This window comes from Macaca nemestrina, chromosome 18 (assembly GCF_043159975.1).
Source record: "Macaca nemestrina isolate mMacNem1 chromosome 18, mMacNem.hap1, whole genome shotgun sequence".
NCBI classification, from domain to species: Eukaryota; Metazoa; Chordata; class Mammalia; order Primates; family Cercopithecidae; genus Macaca; species Macaca nemestrina.
The window spans coordinates 4,153,481-4,168,970 of record NC_092142.1 but is presented as its reverse complement, the minus strand read 5'-3'; the positions used below and the strand labels follow the sequence as shown (position 1 = coordinate 4,168,970).

General features: G+C 45.1%; 1 protein-coding gene across 1 annotated transcript in view; it reads left to right on the top strand.

Annotated features, from left to right (window-relative positions):
• Positions 1-15,490, top strand: part of CREBB (CREB binding protein) — a 158,632-nt gene that overhangs the window by 95,643 nt on the left and 47,499 nt on the right. Inside the window, 10 exon segments of the mRNA XM_011717621.2 lie at positions 291-533; positions 1,897-1,999; positions 2,324-2,470; positions 4,662-4,779; positions 5,275-5,446; positions 5,800-5,844; positions 9,202-9,326; positions 9,965-10,144; positions 13,623-14,039; positions 15,247-15,426. Coding sequence (XP_011715923.2) covers positions 291-533; positions 1,897-1,999; positions 2,324-2,470; positions 4,662-4,779; positions 5,275-5,446; positions 5,800-5,844; positions 9,202-9,326; positions 9,965-10,144; positions 13,623-14,039; positions 15,247-15,426 — 1,730 coding nt within the window.

The following is a 15,490-nucleotide window of genomic DNA, read 5'->3' as shown; positions in this document are numbered from 1 at the left end:
TTAAAACATACTAATTTTTTTCAGGTGTTATCTGTGAAATTTTATGATCTGTTGCCTGCTAAGATAGAAACTTCACTTTTCTTTCACTTTTTGTTCCTCACTTACTGCTAGGCAGAATACATGAGTCCTTCAGCACAGTTCCTTTCTCCCTAGCCTTGTTTTACTGCTTTATGATATTCATGTGTAGTATTTTGATGAAATGTATTTGCTTCTCAGTAGTTTTTTAAATCATTTGTGGGCTTCTCCCTTTTACTTACCTTTCTCGTTTGTCTGTCTGTTTGTCGTTATAGCCATCCTGGGGTCTCCAGCTAGTGGAATTCAAAACACAATTGGTTCTGTTGGCACAGGGCAACAGAATGCCACTTCTTTAAGTAACCCAAATCCCATAGACCCCAGCTCCATGCAGCGAGCCTATGCTGCTCTCGGACTCCCCTACATGAACCAGCCCCAGACGCAGCTGCAGCCTCAGGTTCCTGGCCAGCAACCAGCACAGCCTCAAACCCACCAGCAGATGAGGACTCTCAACCCCCTCGGTAGGTGAAGAAACTCTCAACTTCATTCTTACTTGTCCAAATATAGCAAAGGGAATGGAGTGATGGAACCCAAGGCAGTTTTCAGTTTGTTTTGTGTTTTTTACTACAGTGGTTGAAATAAAAATCTCCCAGTAAAAAGCTGAAGTGTCTAATGCAAGGAAAATGTTATATGCTTATAAAAAGAGCAGCATTTGCAAATGAAGCAATGTTTTTGTTGCTTGCTGTGCCACTTCTCTCTGGACAGTTTTCATAAAGAATGTGCCATGTGGCTCAGAATGCAGATCTCACAAGTCAGGATGCTGACTGGACCCCTCGTGCTGACTGTTGTCATTTATTTGATGGAGAACTTGCGTTTGCCACTTCCTCACACATCTTGGTTAGGGTCTACCCCACAGTTGGAAGTGACCAGCCTGGACTTCGGCAGGTTAATGACAGGAGCCCTGGAAACTCTTTTCCCAGGCTGCTGGACATGTCAGCATTTCTTTTGTCACCCCAGCCCATTATTTGCCCACCTTTGGTCATTTGCTCACACATACCCATGATTTTTGCCATTTCTGCATATGGTTTCCTTAATATTTTTCTTTAAGTGGACACAGTCCCTTTACATCTAGGCTTAAGCTAAGCAGTGATGTCTGTGAAGTCCAGACTGGCTGGCTGGCTGTGCTAGTTTTGTTCTATTCCTAATAAAGTATTTTACGGTTAACAATTATTCCTTAAAATATGCCCAGCTAAAGTCATCTTATTTGTTGCTTTTTGGAAAACAACTGCCCCAGTGAATGTCTAACTAATAGTGGCCAGGAGACTGGGTTAGAGTCCTGAGACCCAAGTCTTAATCTAACTCCTCTCCTGTTGATGGTATAATTTAGGACAAACTTAACCTTTATTAATCTCGGCCTTCCTTTACTTTAATATGAAGATTGTAGACAAATTGACCTCTGTATTTTTTTCCTGAGCTTAATTTCTATGATTTTATTTTCTGATATTGGGGGTGGAGACACAGAGGTATATGTCAGTGCAGCTGAGTCACTCAGGAGTGATACTAATGAAGCAGAATGAAAGTCAGAGGCTGCATATGGATCATTTATAACTTTTTCACTTAGATACCAGCTAATCTCCATAAACACACCTTACTTTGGTTACAAAGTAGAGTGGGGAGGTGTCTACTGATTATTTGTGCACGTTGATTACCATTATTGAAAATATGACACTCGGTTCCTGCCTCAGTGCTTATTATAACTGACCAGAATCACTTATTTAAATAATCACCAATTGTTTATGTGATGACATGTTGGTTATCTGTCATCAAAACTTTGAAGTATATATTAAAATTTAAGAGTTGATTGATTTCTTTCTGTCTTTAAAGGAAATAATCCAATGAACATTCCAGCAGGAGGAATAACAACAGATCAGCAGCCCCCAAACTTGATTTCAGAATCAGCTCTTCCGACTTCCTTGGGGGCCACAAAGTAAGACCCTTTTTCAGTTCTGAGTGACAGTCCAGCAAGAACGTGGACTGAGAACCACACAAAACTGATTCTTTCTAAATGTGTGGCAGAGAAAATAGTTTAAATGGGGTGGTGAGGGGTGAATGCTGTTTTCCTTTTTTTCTTTAATTGTAAGTGTAGAGCAGATAATAGATTAAACATAGTTTAAGTTTTATTTATATACATTACTTGGCTCTCCTGACTTAAACTTTTAGAAGTCACATGTGGTGGTAGAAGAACCTTATTAGACAAAGTATGTTTGAGTCGCTTCAGTAGATGGATGAAGTGTCCTTATTTCCTCCATAGCCCACTGATGAACGATGGCTCCAACTCTGGTAACATTGGAACCCTCAGCACTATACCAACAGCAGCTCCTCCTTCCAGCACTGGTGTAAGGAAAGGCTGGCACGAACATGTCACTCAGGACCTGCGGAGCCATCTAGTGCATAAACTGTACGTAACAGTTTTACAGTTTCATAGATGTTTGATTTTGTTCCTGTGTTGCCCATTGACTACCGGATGACAGTACCCTAGGATCCTATACAAGTCACGTGCTTATTTAGGGAGCCACTCTCACTGCTGGTAGAACTCTGGCAGCCCTAGGCAGGCCAGAGATTCCCGCACTTCATGTCCTCGGTGAGCGGGGGTGACAAAGAGAGCATTGGTGGCTCTATACTGCCGAGGGGCACTGACTTACAGCCCCTGTCACGGAGGCAAAGACCCTCAGTGCAGCCTGGCCTTAATGCTGCATGAGGCGGCTGGGGTTAGCTCAAGAACCTCACCTTATTTTGTAGTTCCAGATTCTAGTTGTGGAGACTCCTCAGAATTGGATGAGTTTATAGATGGCATGTCATTATCACCTTACAGTTAGTTAACATAACAAAGTTAAGTTAACTTTTTGGTTTTTTTGAAGACGGAGTCTCGCTCTGTACCCTAGACTGGAGTGCAGGGCGCAATCTTAGCTCACTGCAACCTCTGCCTCCCAGGTTCAAGCGATTCTCCTGCCTCAGCCTCCCGAATAGCTGGGATTACAAGTGGGTGCTACCACCCCTAGCTAGTTTTTGTATTTTTAGTAGAGACAGGGTTTCACCATGTTGGCCAGGCTGGGCTCAAACTCCTGACCTCAAGTGATCTGCCCACCTTAGCCTCCCAAAGTGCTGGGATTATGAGCCACTGCGCCCGGCCTTTTTTTTTTTTTTCTTTCTTTCTTTCTTAGAGACAGAGTCTTGCCATGTTGTCCAGGCTGGTCTCAAACTCCTGGCCTCAAGTAATCCTCTTGCCTCGGCCTCCCAAAGTGCTGGGTGGCATGAGCCACCACACGAAGCCTAACTTTGTTGAGCTAGTTATTTTAAATGAACTAGACTTATATTCCCTGAGTTTTTTCCATTCCTTATTTTGATCAAATTTTTTTACTAGTAAGTAGTTTAAAAATCAGGGATTTAAAAATCGTGTTATTCTGGAAATGACCCAGCACATACTTGTTAATAGCAAAATATTGATGTGTTTGATGTGTAGATAAGTTGATAAGTCAGGATTGTCTCCAGGGAGTTACTTCATTCATATATTGATATGCTGGGCAAGAGAGGCTTGGCATTTCTCTCCACAGCGTATTGCCACCAGAGATACATGATCCTGATTTTGTAGTGCTCATTTGACAGCATTGGGAGTAGCTTCAGGCCAGGTGCAGCAGCCCCCACCTGTAATCCCAGTGCTTTGGGAGGCTGAGGCGGGAGGATTGCTTGAGCCCAGGAGTTCAGGCCAGCTGGGGCAACATAACAAAACTCCATCTGTACAGAAAATTTAAAAATTAACCAGGCATGGTAGTGTGCACCTGTACCTCCCTTCTTAATTGAGAGGCTGAGGTGGGAAGATCACTTGAGCCCAGGAGTTCAAGGTTGCAGTGAGCTATGATCATGCCACTGTACTCCAGGTTGGGCGACAGAGCGAGACCCCGTGTTTGTTTGTTTGTTTGTTTGTTTGTTTTTTGAGACGGAGTCTCGCTCTTATCTATTGCCCAGGCTGGAGTGCAATGGCACTCAGCTTACTGCAACATCTGCCTCCCGGGTTCAAGCAATTCTCTTGCCTCAGCCTCCCGAATAGCTGAGATTACAGGCACCCACCACCAGGCCCAGCTAATTTTTGTATTTTTAGTAGAGACAAGATTTCACCATGTTAGCCAGGCTGATCTCAAACTCCTGACCTCAGGTGATTCTCCTCCCTCAGCCTCCCAAAGGGCTGGGATTACAAGCATGAGCCAGCGTGCCTGGCCAAAACCCCATGTCTTTAAAAAAAGAAGAAAGGAAAAAAAAGTAGTTTGATAGCCGGGCGCGGTGGCTCACGCCTGTAATCCCAGCACTTTGGGAGGCCGAGGCGGGCGGATCACAAGGTCAGGAGATCGAGACCACGGTGAAACCCCGTCTCTACTAAAAATACAAAAAATGAGCCGGGCGACGTGGCAGGCGCCTGTAGTCCCAGCTACTCGGGAGGCTGGGGCAGGAGAATGGCGTGAACCCAGGAGGCGGAGCTTGCAGTGAGCCAGGATCGCGCCACTGCACTCCAGCTTGGGCGACAGAGCAAGACTCCGTCTCAAAAAAAAAAAAAAAAAAAAAAAAAAAGTAGTTTGATAGATGTGTTATCCTTTCAGCGTCCAAGCCATCTTCCCAACACCTGATCCCGCAGCTCTAAAGGATCGCCGCATGGAAAACCTGGTAGCCTATGCTAAGAAAGTGGAAGGGGACATGTACGAGTCTGCCAACAGCAGGGTAGGTTGCTGCTTATCGTGCTCTGGCCTCTACAGCATCTGTAGTAGACAGCACTGCATTTGTCTGCTTTGTTATCTAGAAATTGTGGAATCTGTGTAGTTGGGAGAAACTCCTCACCTTGAGGCCACTGGCCAAAGAGACTTCCCAGATAAGACACAAATTTCCTGCAGAACTCTCTTGGTTAGTTACATTGGTACATGGAATATATAAATTTACATTATGTCCATGGGATATATTTTTCACAGTAGGTGGTGGGTGTAATATTGCTAGCATCAGTGAATATTCAAAAGTTCATTGGAATGAAGTGGGCCGTGTATTTAGTACCTATTATTTGATATGTCCTATAAAGCTCCGGGTGCATCAAGTATTTATTTGCATACTTACTTTTGCCAGTGTACTCAATGAAGAAGTTCATTAGTTAGAACCTACAACACAGATCATTCAGTTGCTTTTTACAGTTTTAACTGTTTCATATTGAATATTGTTGCTTTTTAGGATGAATATTATCACTTATTAGCAGAGAAAATCTACAAGATACAAAAAGAACTAGAAGAAAAACGGAGGTCGCGTTTACATAAACAAGGCATCTTGGGGAACCAGCCAGCCTTACCAGCCCCGGGGACTCAGCCCCCTGTGATTCCACAGGCACAACCTGTGAGACCTCCAAGTAAGCATTTTATTTCCTTCTGCCATCCCTTAGCCTGTTTCCTTGGTTTTCCTTCGTGTATGGGGTGTATTTCTAAGAACAGAGAATTAGAATCTCTGATGCATGCACTGCGGAAACTGTTGATGTGGCAGTGGCCCTGACCACCTGCCTCAGGCCGTGTTGGGACACTGAGTTTCTCTCTTGGGAAGGCCCTTTACAGGGTCCGCTGGCATTGGAACACACGTGCCTTTGGACCTATTGGCTGTTTTCCCTTTTAAGTTTGAAGTCCTAATAAGAAATTTCCTATTCCTGAATCAAGGATTATATTAAATAACTAGGGTGGTTTTGTTTTTGTTTTTGTTTTGCCACCATAGATGGACCTCTGTCCCTGCCAGTGAATCGCATGCAAGTTTCTCAAGGTATTGAACTATTTGCTGTGAATCATATTTTAGTTTAACATTCAACAGCCATAACTTTCACTGTTTTTTTTTTCTCTCCCCCTGTGTATTTCTTTCTAGTCCTTTCTTCTTTCCATTCCTTTTTGCTGATGAGCAGAATTGTTCTACAGGTAGTATGGATCTGTTTATAGTATGAAATTTGGAGATTATAGGAAAGATCTTTCAAGAGATAAGAAGCAGTTTTTAGCTATTTATTTTATTTTATTTTTATTTTTATTTTTTTGAGGTGGAGTCTCGCTCTGTGGCCTAGGCTGGAGTGCAGTGACGTGATCTTGGATCACTGCAAGCCCTGCCTCCTGGGTTCACACCATTCTCCTGCCTTAGCCTCCCCAGCAGCTGGGACTACAGGCACCGGCCACCATGCCCGGCTAATTTTTTGTATTTTTAATAGAGATGGGGTTTCACTGTGTTAGACAGGATGGTCTTGATCTCCTGACCTTGTGATCCACCTGCCTCAGCCTCCCAAAGTGCTGGGATTACAGGCATGAGAGCCCCTGCACCCAGCCTTAGCTTTTTTTAAATTTTATTTTATTTTATTTTACTTATTTATTTTGAGACGGAGTCTCACTCTGTTGCCCAGGCTGGAGTGCAGTGGTGCAATCTCGGCTCACTGCATGCTCTGCCTCCTGGGTTCACGCTATTCTCCTGCCTCAGCCTCAGCCTCCCAAGTAGCTATAACTATAGGTGCCCACTACAACGTCCAGCTAATTTTTTGTATTTTTAGTAGAGACGGGGTTTCACTGTGTTAGCCAGGATGGTCTCGATCTCCTGACCTTGTGATCTGCCTGCCTCAGCCTCCCAAAGTGCTGGGATTGCAGTTGTGAGCCACTGCGTCCAGCCCAGCTTTTTATTTTTTTAATGGATGGTGAAGGGGCATGGTACATTAGTCTTAGGAAGAGTCTGAGAAAGAAGCACTCTAGATGTGGGGAGGGAGTGCTTCTCAGTGCTGAGAAGGAGAGGCATGCAAGACACTCCTAGACTGCTGAGCACTTGCACAGTCTGACATGGGGACGGCACGGGCTGCTCCTGGCCCTAGGGGTTAAGCCCAGCTGGCTGGATGTCACCTTCTGGAGAGTGTGTACACACAGGTCCTGTGCCAGGTTGGGGTGGCAGCAGCTGTCTCAACAACCTTGAAAGTTTCTTAAGTAGAGAGCCTATGGTTTTTGGTTGATTGAAGCAGTGATTTTTATTTCGGGGCAGGGAGCATTTGAAAACCCTGTAGCTCTTGACTATTGAGACTCAAGCAGGAGGACATTTTTCCAGATTGTGAAACAAGGTGGTGACATTATCCAGAAGACTCTGAGGAAAGAGGCTTTATTGTGGTTTGCAGAGTAGTTTGGGAGGGAAGGTAGAAGAGATCATTTTAAAAGTTGTATTCGGGCCAGGCGCGGTGGCTCACGCCTGTAATCCCAGCACTTTAGGAGGCCGAAACAGGCAGATCACGAGGTCAGGAGATCGAGACCACCCTGGCTAACACAGTGAAACCCCGTCTGTACTAAAAATACAAAAAAAAATTAGCCAGGTGTGGTGGCGGGCGCCTGTAGTCCCAGCTACTTGGGAGGCTGAGGCAGGAGAATGGCGTGAACCTGGGGGGCGGAGCTTGCAGTGAGCCGAGATCGCGCCACTGCACTTCAGCCTGGGCAACAGAGCGAGACTCCGTCTCAAAAAAAAAAAAAAAAGTTGTATTCATATTGCATCCTGGAAAAGACATGATAAGCTGATATTATGGAAAAAAACTTATCAGGGACTTGTTTTGATGGACTAGATTTGAGGGGTGAAAGAAATCAAGGAGTCAGGCTAGGCACAGTGGCTCACACCTGTAATCCCAGCACTTTGGGAGGTCGAAGCAGGAGGATCACTTGAGGTCAGGAGTTCGAGACCAGCCTGGCCAACATGGTGAAACCCCATCTCTATTAAAAATACAAAAATTAGCCGATCATGGTGGTGCACATCTGTAATCCCAGCTACTCAGAAGGCTGAGGCAGGACAGTCACTTGAACCCAGAAGGCAGAGGCTGCAGTGAGTTGAGATTGCACCACTGCACTCTAGCCAGAGCAACAAGAGCGAAACCCCATCTCAAAAATAAAAAAAGAGAAAGAAATCAAGGAGTCAGAGAAATTGAGCCTTAGGAAAGTGGCTGGATGCTGTGTTGGGGATTGGTCCAGGACTTGGGCCTAAATAGGAGGATGCTGCTGGTGTGGGGTATGATGAGCATGCTGTTTACCAGCAGAGTATTGGAATAGATGTTTTCTGGTTATGCACTTAGCATCCTCCCTACCAGCACATCTGGGTAAATACAGATTTGTTTAAATGCTGTTCCTTAGTAATTGTTTTTCATTTTGTTTAAAAAAATTCTCAAGGAGAGGGGAAGGTTACATTACAGACTCCCTGGAAAGTCTTCCTGGTCTGCACTGGCACTCAGTTATTTGAAGGTACCATTTCTGGGTAGTCGTTGAAGGTAATGCTCCGTGAGAGAGTCATCCTTCGAGCCTTCTCATGACTACAGCACCGCTAAGGCAACACCTTCCAGAAATTCTCTCAGATTTTAGTGTTGGTCCTAAGACTTATTTGAACTGGTGCTTCTTTAGACTCAGAGTTTATAGAGTATTGTTATAAATTGGAAGGAACTAGACACCACAGTCTGGAGACACTTACTGGCTGTGAAGTGTCTTTCAGTGATGCGTTGCTCCTGTAAACTACAGGAGGCTGGGGTTGAGGATGGCTGACCCTTGGGCACTTCTTAATGCTTAAAGTGCTTGCAAAATTAAAAGAATGTTTGGAGTCTTAGCACAGATTCTAACAATGAATGTAAACCCAGCAGAGAGCTGGGAAGCCTCAGTTATGGGCGCCAGCTGCTCCAGAGGCATTAGGTATGGGTGTGCACAGAAGCTTGCCCTGGTCTCTGGAAACATCTCTTCTGTAGATTGTGGGGGTGCTGTCCTTTCAGGGCACCTCCTCACCCTCTTTGTTACTATGATACTTTGTTCGGTATTCTGTCCTCTGGCTCAGCTCTACCTCAGCCTCATTTAATGTCTCACTTACTTGTTCCTGTCTTACCCAACCTTATGCCTTCATGTCCTTGTCCTTCCCTCGAACCCCTCACCGTGCCACCCTCACCACCCCCACATTGATGCCATTTTCTCTGGATGTGGAGAAGTCTGTTCCTTCATCATCTTCATTGATTAATTGAGTGATTGCTTTTCAGTCTTCTGTTGCCTGTGTGTTCCATCTTATTTTACTTAGAGTTTATTTAGCAAGTTGTAATTCTGTTTTCCTGTGGGTGCTTTTCCTAATGAACCATTGTGGGTACATTTACAGGGATGAATTCGTTTAACCCCATGTCCTTGGGGAACGTCCAGTTGCCACAAGCACCCATGGGACCTCGTGCAGCCTCCCCCATGAACCACTCTGTCCAGATGAACAGCATGGGCTCAGTGCCAGGGGTAAGTGTTCTCTTTAGCTGTGCTGCAGATAGCCCTCCCTCTCACATGGAACATTAAGCAGCAGAATTCATGTCACTTGAGAATCCTGTGGTTCTTTCTTTGAATTTGGGTTTTGCTTTATTTCTTTCATCTCTCCTTTAAAAATTATCTTCATTACTACACAGAATTATTTGACTGTTAGTTATTTTATTGGAATAACAAATTCATAGGAATGTGTGACTTTGTGAGAATGTGGCAGTTCCAGGGCTGGAGAAGGCAGCCTCAGATATGTGGCCAGCAGGGAATTGTCAGCATCTATTGACTGAGAGCTCGCTCTTCCGAGGCTGCTTTCTAAACACTTTGGAGAACTCATAGGCGGGCATGTCTTAAATTTTAAATTATAGTCTGCTATTGATTTCTATTCAGAGGACATTTTGAAGCTGGCTCATTTGAGAGATTGCCTGAGAAAGTGTGTAAAGTGCCCAGGAGCCTGGGAGTTCTTAGCAAGTGGGGATCTCTTCCCATGAGGAAGGGCAGGATGTGAGCCCTGTGCTTGGCATCCTCTGGGGTTGTGAGGCCTTGGATCATTCTGGCTCACCTTGAAAACTCTGGCTGTCAGCTTTGGATCTACAGCTCTGGTGGTGCTTGTTGTCTTGTAGATGGCCATTTCTCCTTCCCGAATGCCTCAGCCTCCAAACATGATGGGTGCACACAGCAACAACATGATGGCCCAGGCGCCTGCTCAGAGCCAGTTTCTGCCACAGAACCAGTTCCCGCCATCCAGCGGGGCGATGAGTGTGGGCATGGGGCAGCCGCCAGCCCAAACAGGCGTGTCACAGGTACTGTGCCCCACTGGGAACCGTGCTCCCTAAAAGATAAAATTCTCGTTTTAAGGTGCTTTGTTTTGTTTTGTTTTTTCCTGTCTTCCTTTGTGGAAATTAAAATTCCACAATGCACATTTCATTTCTGTGTATCAGCATCTCTTTTATTTTCCCCACCTTTGTCTTGTAGTCCTTACCTTGTTTGGACTTTTTCTTATCCTCTCTGAGTTAACTATATGCAAAAGTAGTAATGGATTTACATTTTTTGGTTTGTATGCTTTTGTGTTTTGATCTTGGGGTTTTTGTTTTCCTATTTTTTGTTTGTGTATTTTAAATTCTAAGTTTAATGTGACTCTGAGAGACATAAGGATTTTGTTGTTGTTGTTGTTGAGACAGAGTCTCGCTCTGTTGCCCAGGCTAGACTGCAGTGGCCGGATCTCAGCTCACTGCAAGCTCCACCTCCCGGGTTTACGCCATTCTCCTGCCTCAGCCTCCCGAGTAGCTGGGACTACAGGCCCCCCCCACCTAGCCCGGCTAGTTTTTTGTATTTTTTAGTAGAGACGGGGTTTCACCGGGTTAGCCAGGATGGTCTCGATGTCCTGACCTCATGATCCACCCGTCTTGGCCTCCCAAAGTGCTGGGATTACAGGCTTGAGCCACCGCGCCCGGCTGACATGAGGATTTTAAAAAGGGAGTGAGAAGGATCCGTGAATTCACTTTTGGTGATTCGGCTTTCGTATCTTTTGGCCTGTCCCCACTGCCAGGTGAAGTCAAGCTAATAGAATCATTTCAGTATTTCTCTTCTTGTTGAATGTTTTTAATTTCTCAATCTAGAGCTGAAGAAAATGATTTTCCATTTATTCCTTTTTTTTCCTCTTTTGTTGTAGTGCATATGATTGCTACTGTATACAAAATATACATGTATTTAAAACAGACCAAATCCTCCCTAAAAGATAAAATTCTTGTTTTAAGTTTTGTTTTGTTTTGTTTGAGACAGGGTCTCGCTCTGTTGTCCAGGCTGGTGCGATCTCAGCTCTGCAATCTCCACAGATTCAGAGCCGCAGGTTCAAGCGATTCTCCTGCCTAAGGCTGCCAAGTACCTGGGATTACAGACATGCGCCACCACACCCAGCGTGTGTGTGTGTGTGTGTTTAGTAGAGATGGGTGTGTGTGTGTGTGTGTGTGTGTGTGTGTTTAGTAGAGATGGGGGTGTGTGTGTGTGTGTGTGTGTGTGTGTGTGTGTGTGTGTGTGTTTAGCAGAGATGGGGTTTCACCATGTTGGCCAGACTGATCTCAATCTGACATCAGGTAATCCACCCACCTCGGCCTCCCAAAGTGCTGGGATTACAGGCGTAAGCTGCTGCACCTAGCCTTGTTTTGAGTTTTTAATGTGAAATAATGCAGCATAACTCATTATTATATATTAGATTTCCTCACTAAATAATTATTCTTAATTTTCCGTAACATTTCATTGCTCTAGAACAGGGATCAGCAAACTTCATGTAAAGGGCCAGATACTAAATATTTTCAGCTTTGCAGGCCATTCAGTCTTGGTTTTCATTTACTTCTGTTCTTGTAGTGCAGAAGCTGCCATGCTACATAAATGAGGTGGCTGTGTGCCAATAAAGCTTTATTTACAGAAACAAGCAGCTCAGTGTGTTTGGCCCTGGGATTTTGCCAACCCTTGCTCTAGAACAGTGATTCAGAATCATTTTTAAAATGTTCACAAATAATTCTGAAGTGCCTGCCCAGTATAGAACCACTGCACTGGAACAGTTCTCTTTCAGTAACTAATTTTGTGTGTGTGTGTGTGTGTGTGTGTGTGTGTGTCTGTGTGTGTTTCCGAATGTTTTTTAATTTTTAATTGTTAAGGAAGGGTACTTATGGATGTATATATTTATGGTCAATAACTTTTTTTCTTATTTTTATTTATTTTATAGTTCCCAGGTAAGAAGCAACTTAAAAAAAAATACCTTTTTCTAAGCTAAGCTTAGAAAATGTTAAAGAACACTGAGTACATGTTATAGAACATGAAGCTTATAGGCCGAGTCAATGTACGGTAGCCCCCTGATCTGCCTTTTCACTTTCTGAGGTTTCAGTTACCTGGGGTCAACTGTGGTCCAAAAATATTAAATGGAAAATTCTGGGAATAAACAATTCATAAGTTTTAAATTAATTAGCCAGGCATGGTGGTGCATGCCTATAATCCCAGCTGCTGAAGAGGCTGAGGCAGGAGAATCGTTTGAACCCGGGAGGTGGAGGTTGCAGTGAGCCAAGATCATGCCATTGCACTCCAGCCTGGCTGACAGAGAGAGACTCTGTCTTAAAAAAAAAAAAAAAAGATTTTAAATTGAGTGCCATTCCAACTTGCATGATGAACTCCCTCACCATCCACTCTGTGCCACCAGAGATACGAATCATTTATTTGTCCAGCATTTCCACACTGTAGACACTATCCGCCTGTTAGTCACTGAGTGTCCACCTTGGTTGTCAGATCCAAAAAATCTGGGTAAATACCAGGTTCCGTACTATCTGCAGTTTCAGGCATTCCAAGAATGGGGGTCTTGGAATGTATCCGAGTGGATATGAGGGGACTGCTGTAGATGTGTTTGTTTAAGCCATAAGTTTCAATGGTTATTTTAATTATATAAATCAGACTATAAGAAATGTGTATAGTTTTATCATTATTGAGGAGTGCACATTACAAGTGTATAGCTCAATGAATTTTCACAAACAGAATACTCCCAAGAAAATATGATTAAATTTCTATACATTTGGCTGGGCGCAGTGGCTCACCCCTGTAATCCCAGCACTTTGGGAGGCCGAGGTGGGAGGAACACTTGAGGTCAGGACTTCAAGACCAGCCTGGCCAACATAGTGAAACCCCATCTGTACTAAAAATACAAAAATTGTGCTGGGCGCTGTGGCTTACGCCTGTAATCCCAGCACTTTGGGAGGCCGAGGCGGGCAGATCACGAGGTCAGGAGATCGAGATCATCCTGGCTAACATGGTGAAACCGCGTCTCTAGTAAAAATACAAAAAATTAGCCGGGCGTGGTGGCGGGTGCCTGTAGTCCCAGCTACTCGGGAGGCTGAGGCAGGAGAATGGCGTGAACCCGGGAGGCGGAGCTTGCAGTGAGCTGAGATTGCACCACTGCACTCCAGCCTGGATGACAGAACGGAGTCTCAAAAAATAAATAAATAAATAAATAAATAAAAATTTAAAAATACACATACAAAAATTAGCCGGGCATGGTGGTGGGCACCTGTAATCCCTGCTACTCAAAAAGCTGAGAAAGGAGAATTGCTTGAACCCGGGAGACGGAGGCTGCAGTGAGCCAAGATAGCACCATTGTATTCCAGCCTGGGCGACAAGAGTGAAACTCTGTCTCAAAAAAAACAAGAAAAAAAATGTCATACATTTAATTTTTCAAATGTTTTGTCACATTTTCAAACGTGGGAAATAAGTTTAACATACTCTGTCCAATTCTTATAGGGACAGGTGCCTGGTGCTGCTCTTCCTAACCCTCTCAACATGCTAGGGCCTCAGGCCAGCCAGCTGCCTTGCCCTCCAGTGACACAGTCACCATTGCACCCAACACCGCCTCCTGCTTCCACGGCTGCTGGCATGCCATCTCTCCAGCACACGACACCACCTGGGATGACTCCTCCCCAGCCAGCAGCTGCCACTCAGCCATCAACTCCTGTGTCATCTTCTGGGCAGACTCCCACCCCGACTCCTGGCTCAGTGCCCAGTGCTACGCAAACGCAGAGCACCCCTACAGTCCAAGCAGCAGCCCAGGCCCAGGTGACCCCACAACCTCAAACCCCAGTTCAGCCCCCGTCTGTGGCTACCCCTCAGTCGTCGCAGCAACAGCCGACGCCTGTGCACGCCCAGCCTCCTGGCACACCGGTAAGCCTCTCTCTGTCTGCTGTTTTTGGGTCAAGACTCTTAGAAAATTATTTTCCCATAAAAATTGTCTGTCGGGCCAGGTGCAGTGGTTCACACCTGTAATTTCAGCACCTTGGGAGGACAAGGTCGGAGAATCACTTGAGCCCATGAGTTCAAGACCAACCTGGGCAACATAGTGAGACCTCGTCTCTACAAAAAAAAAAAAATTTTAACTAGACAAGTATGGTGGTGTGTGCCTGTAGTCCCAGCCACTCAGAAGGCTTAGGTGGGAAGATCACTTGAGCCTAGCAGGTGCAGGTTACAGTGAGCCAAGATCGCACCACTGTACTCCAGCCTGGGCTACAGAGCGAGGCATTGTCATCTTTTGTTTGTTTACTTAAAACTCCATTGAGGCTGGGCACGGTGGTTCACGCCTGTAATCCCACCACTTTGGGAGGCTTAGGTGGGTGGATCACCGGAGGTCAGGAGTTCGAGACCAGCCTGGCCAAAATTGTGAAACCTTGTCTCCACAAAAATTAGCCAGGCATGATGGCGGGTGCCTGTATTCCCAGCTACTCGGAAAGCTGAGGCGGGAGAATCGCCTCAGCCTAGGAGGCAGAAATTGTATTGAGCTGAGATCACGCCATTGCACTCCAGCCTAGGTGACAGAGCGAGACTCCGTCTCAAAAAAAAAAAAAAAAAAACTCCATTGAGTAAGAATTTCCAAGCTAGGAATTCTTTTAGTGGTTCCTTCTTGTGATGTTCATTTACTCCCCCAGCCCCCGTGTTCCTACCGTTCACACAGGCTGGATAACACTCTGTCTTTGGGTAAGCGCTTGATTTCCCTCCCTTCAGATGTGCTTAGACATTCATAATTCAGCCTTTTACCATACACGTTAACCACCGTATTGAAGGGAATTAATTTCAAAATATGAAGTTTCATGATTTAGCTAGAAAACTTCGAGAAAATAATTTTATATCAAAGTTTGAAAAGCTCTGCTGTTTCCTCTACCTTTGTGGCAAGACCTGAGTTGTGCCTCTGGCTGCTGTTACCTCCCTCTAGAACTTATTCCTACTTTAACCTCTGTTCTTTGGTTTCACAGAAGGGCACCTGCTGGATCAGTATTGAGAAGTCTTAACGGGAAATTGTAGGTTGCATGAGCAGCATAGTTGAAGATCATTTATGTTACCTTGCTTACTGAAGTCAGTGCTTTTGGTTTTTTCACAGCTTTCCCAGGCAGCAGCCAGCATTGATAACAGGGTCCCTACCCCCTCCTCGGTGGCCAGTGCAGAAACCAATTCCCAGCAGCCAGGACCTGACGTACCTGTGCTGGAAATGAAGGTGGAGACCCAGACGGAGGACACTGAGCCCGATCCTGGTGAATCCAAAGGGGAGCCCAGGTCTGAGGTGGGTGCTGCTCCCTAGGAATGTGTTGATGGCTGTGTGTCACAACTTCCCCCAGGTGTCCTTG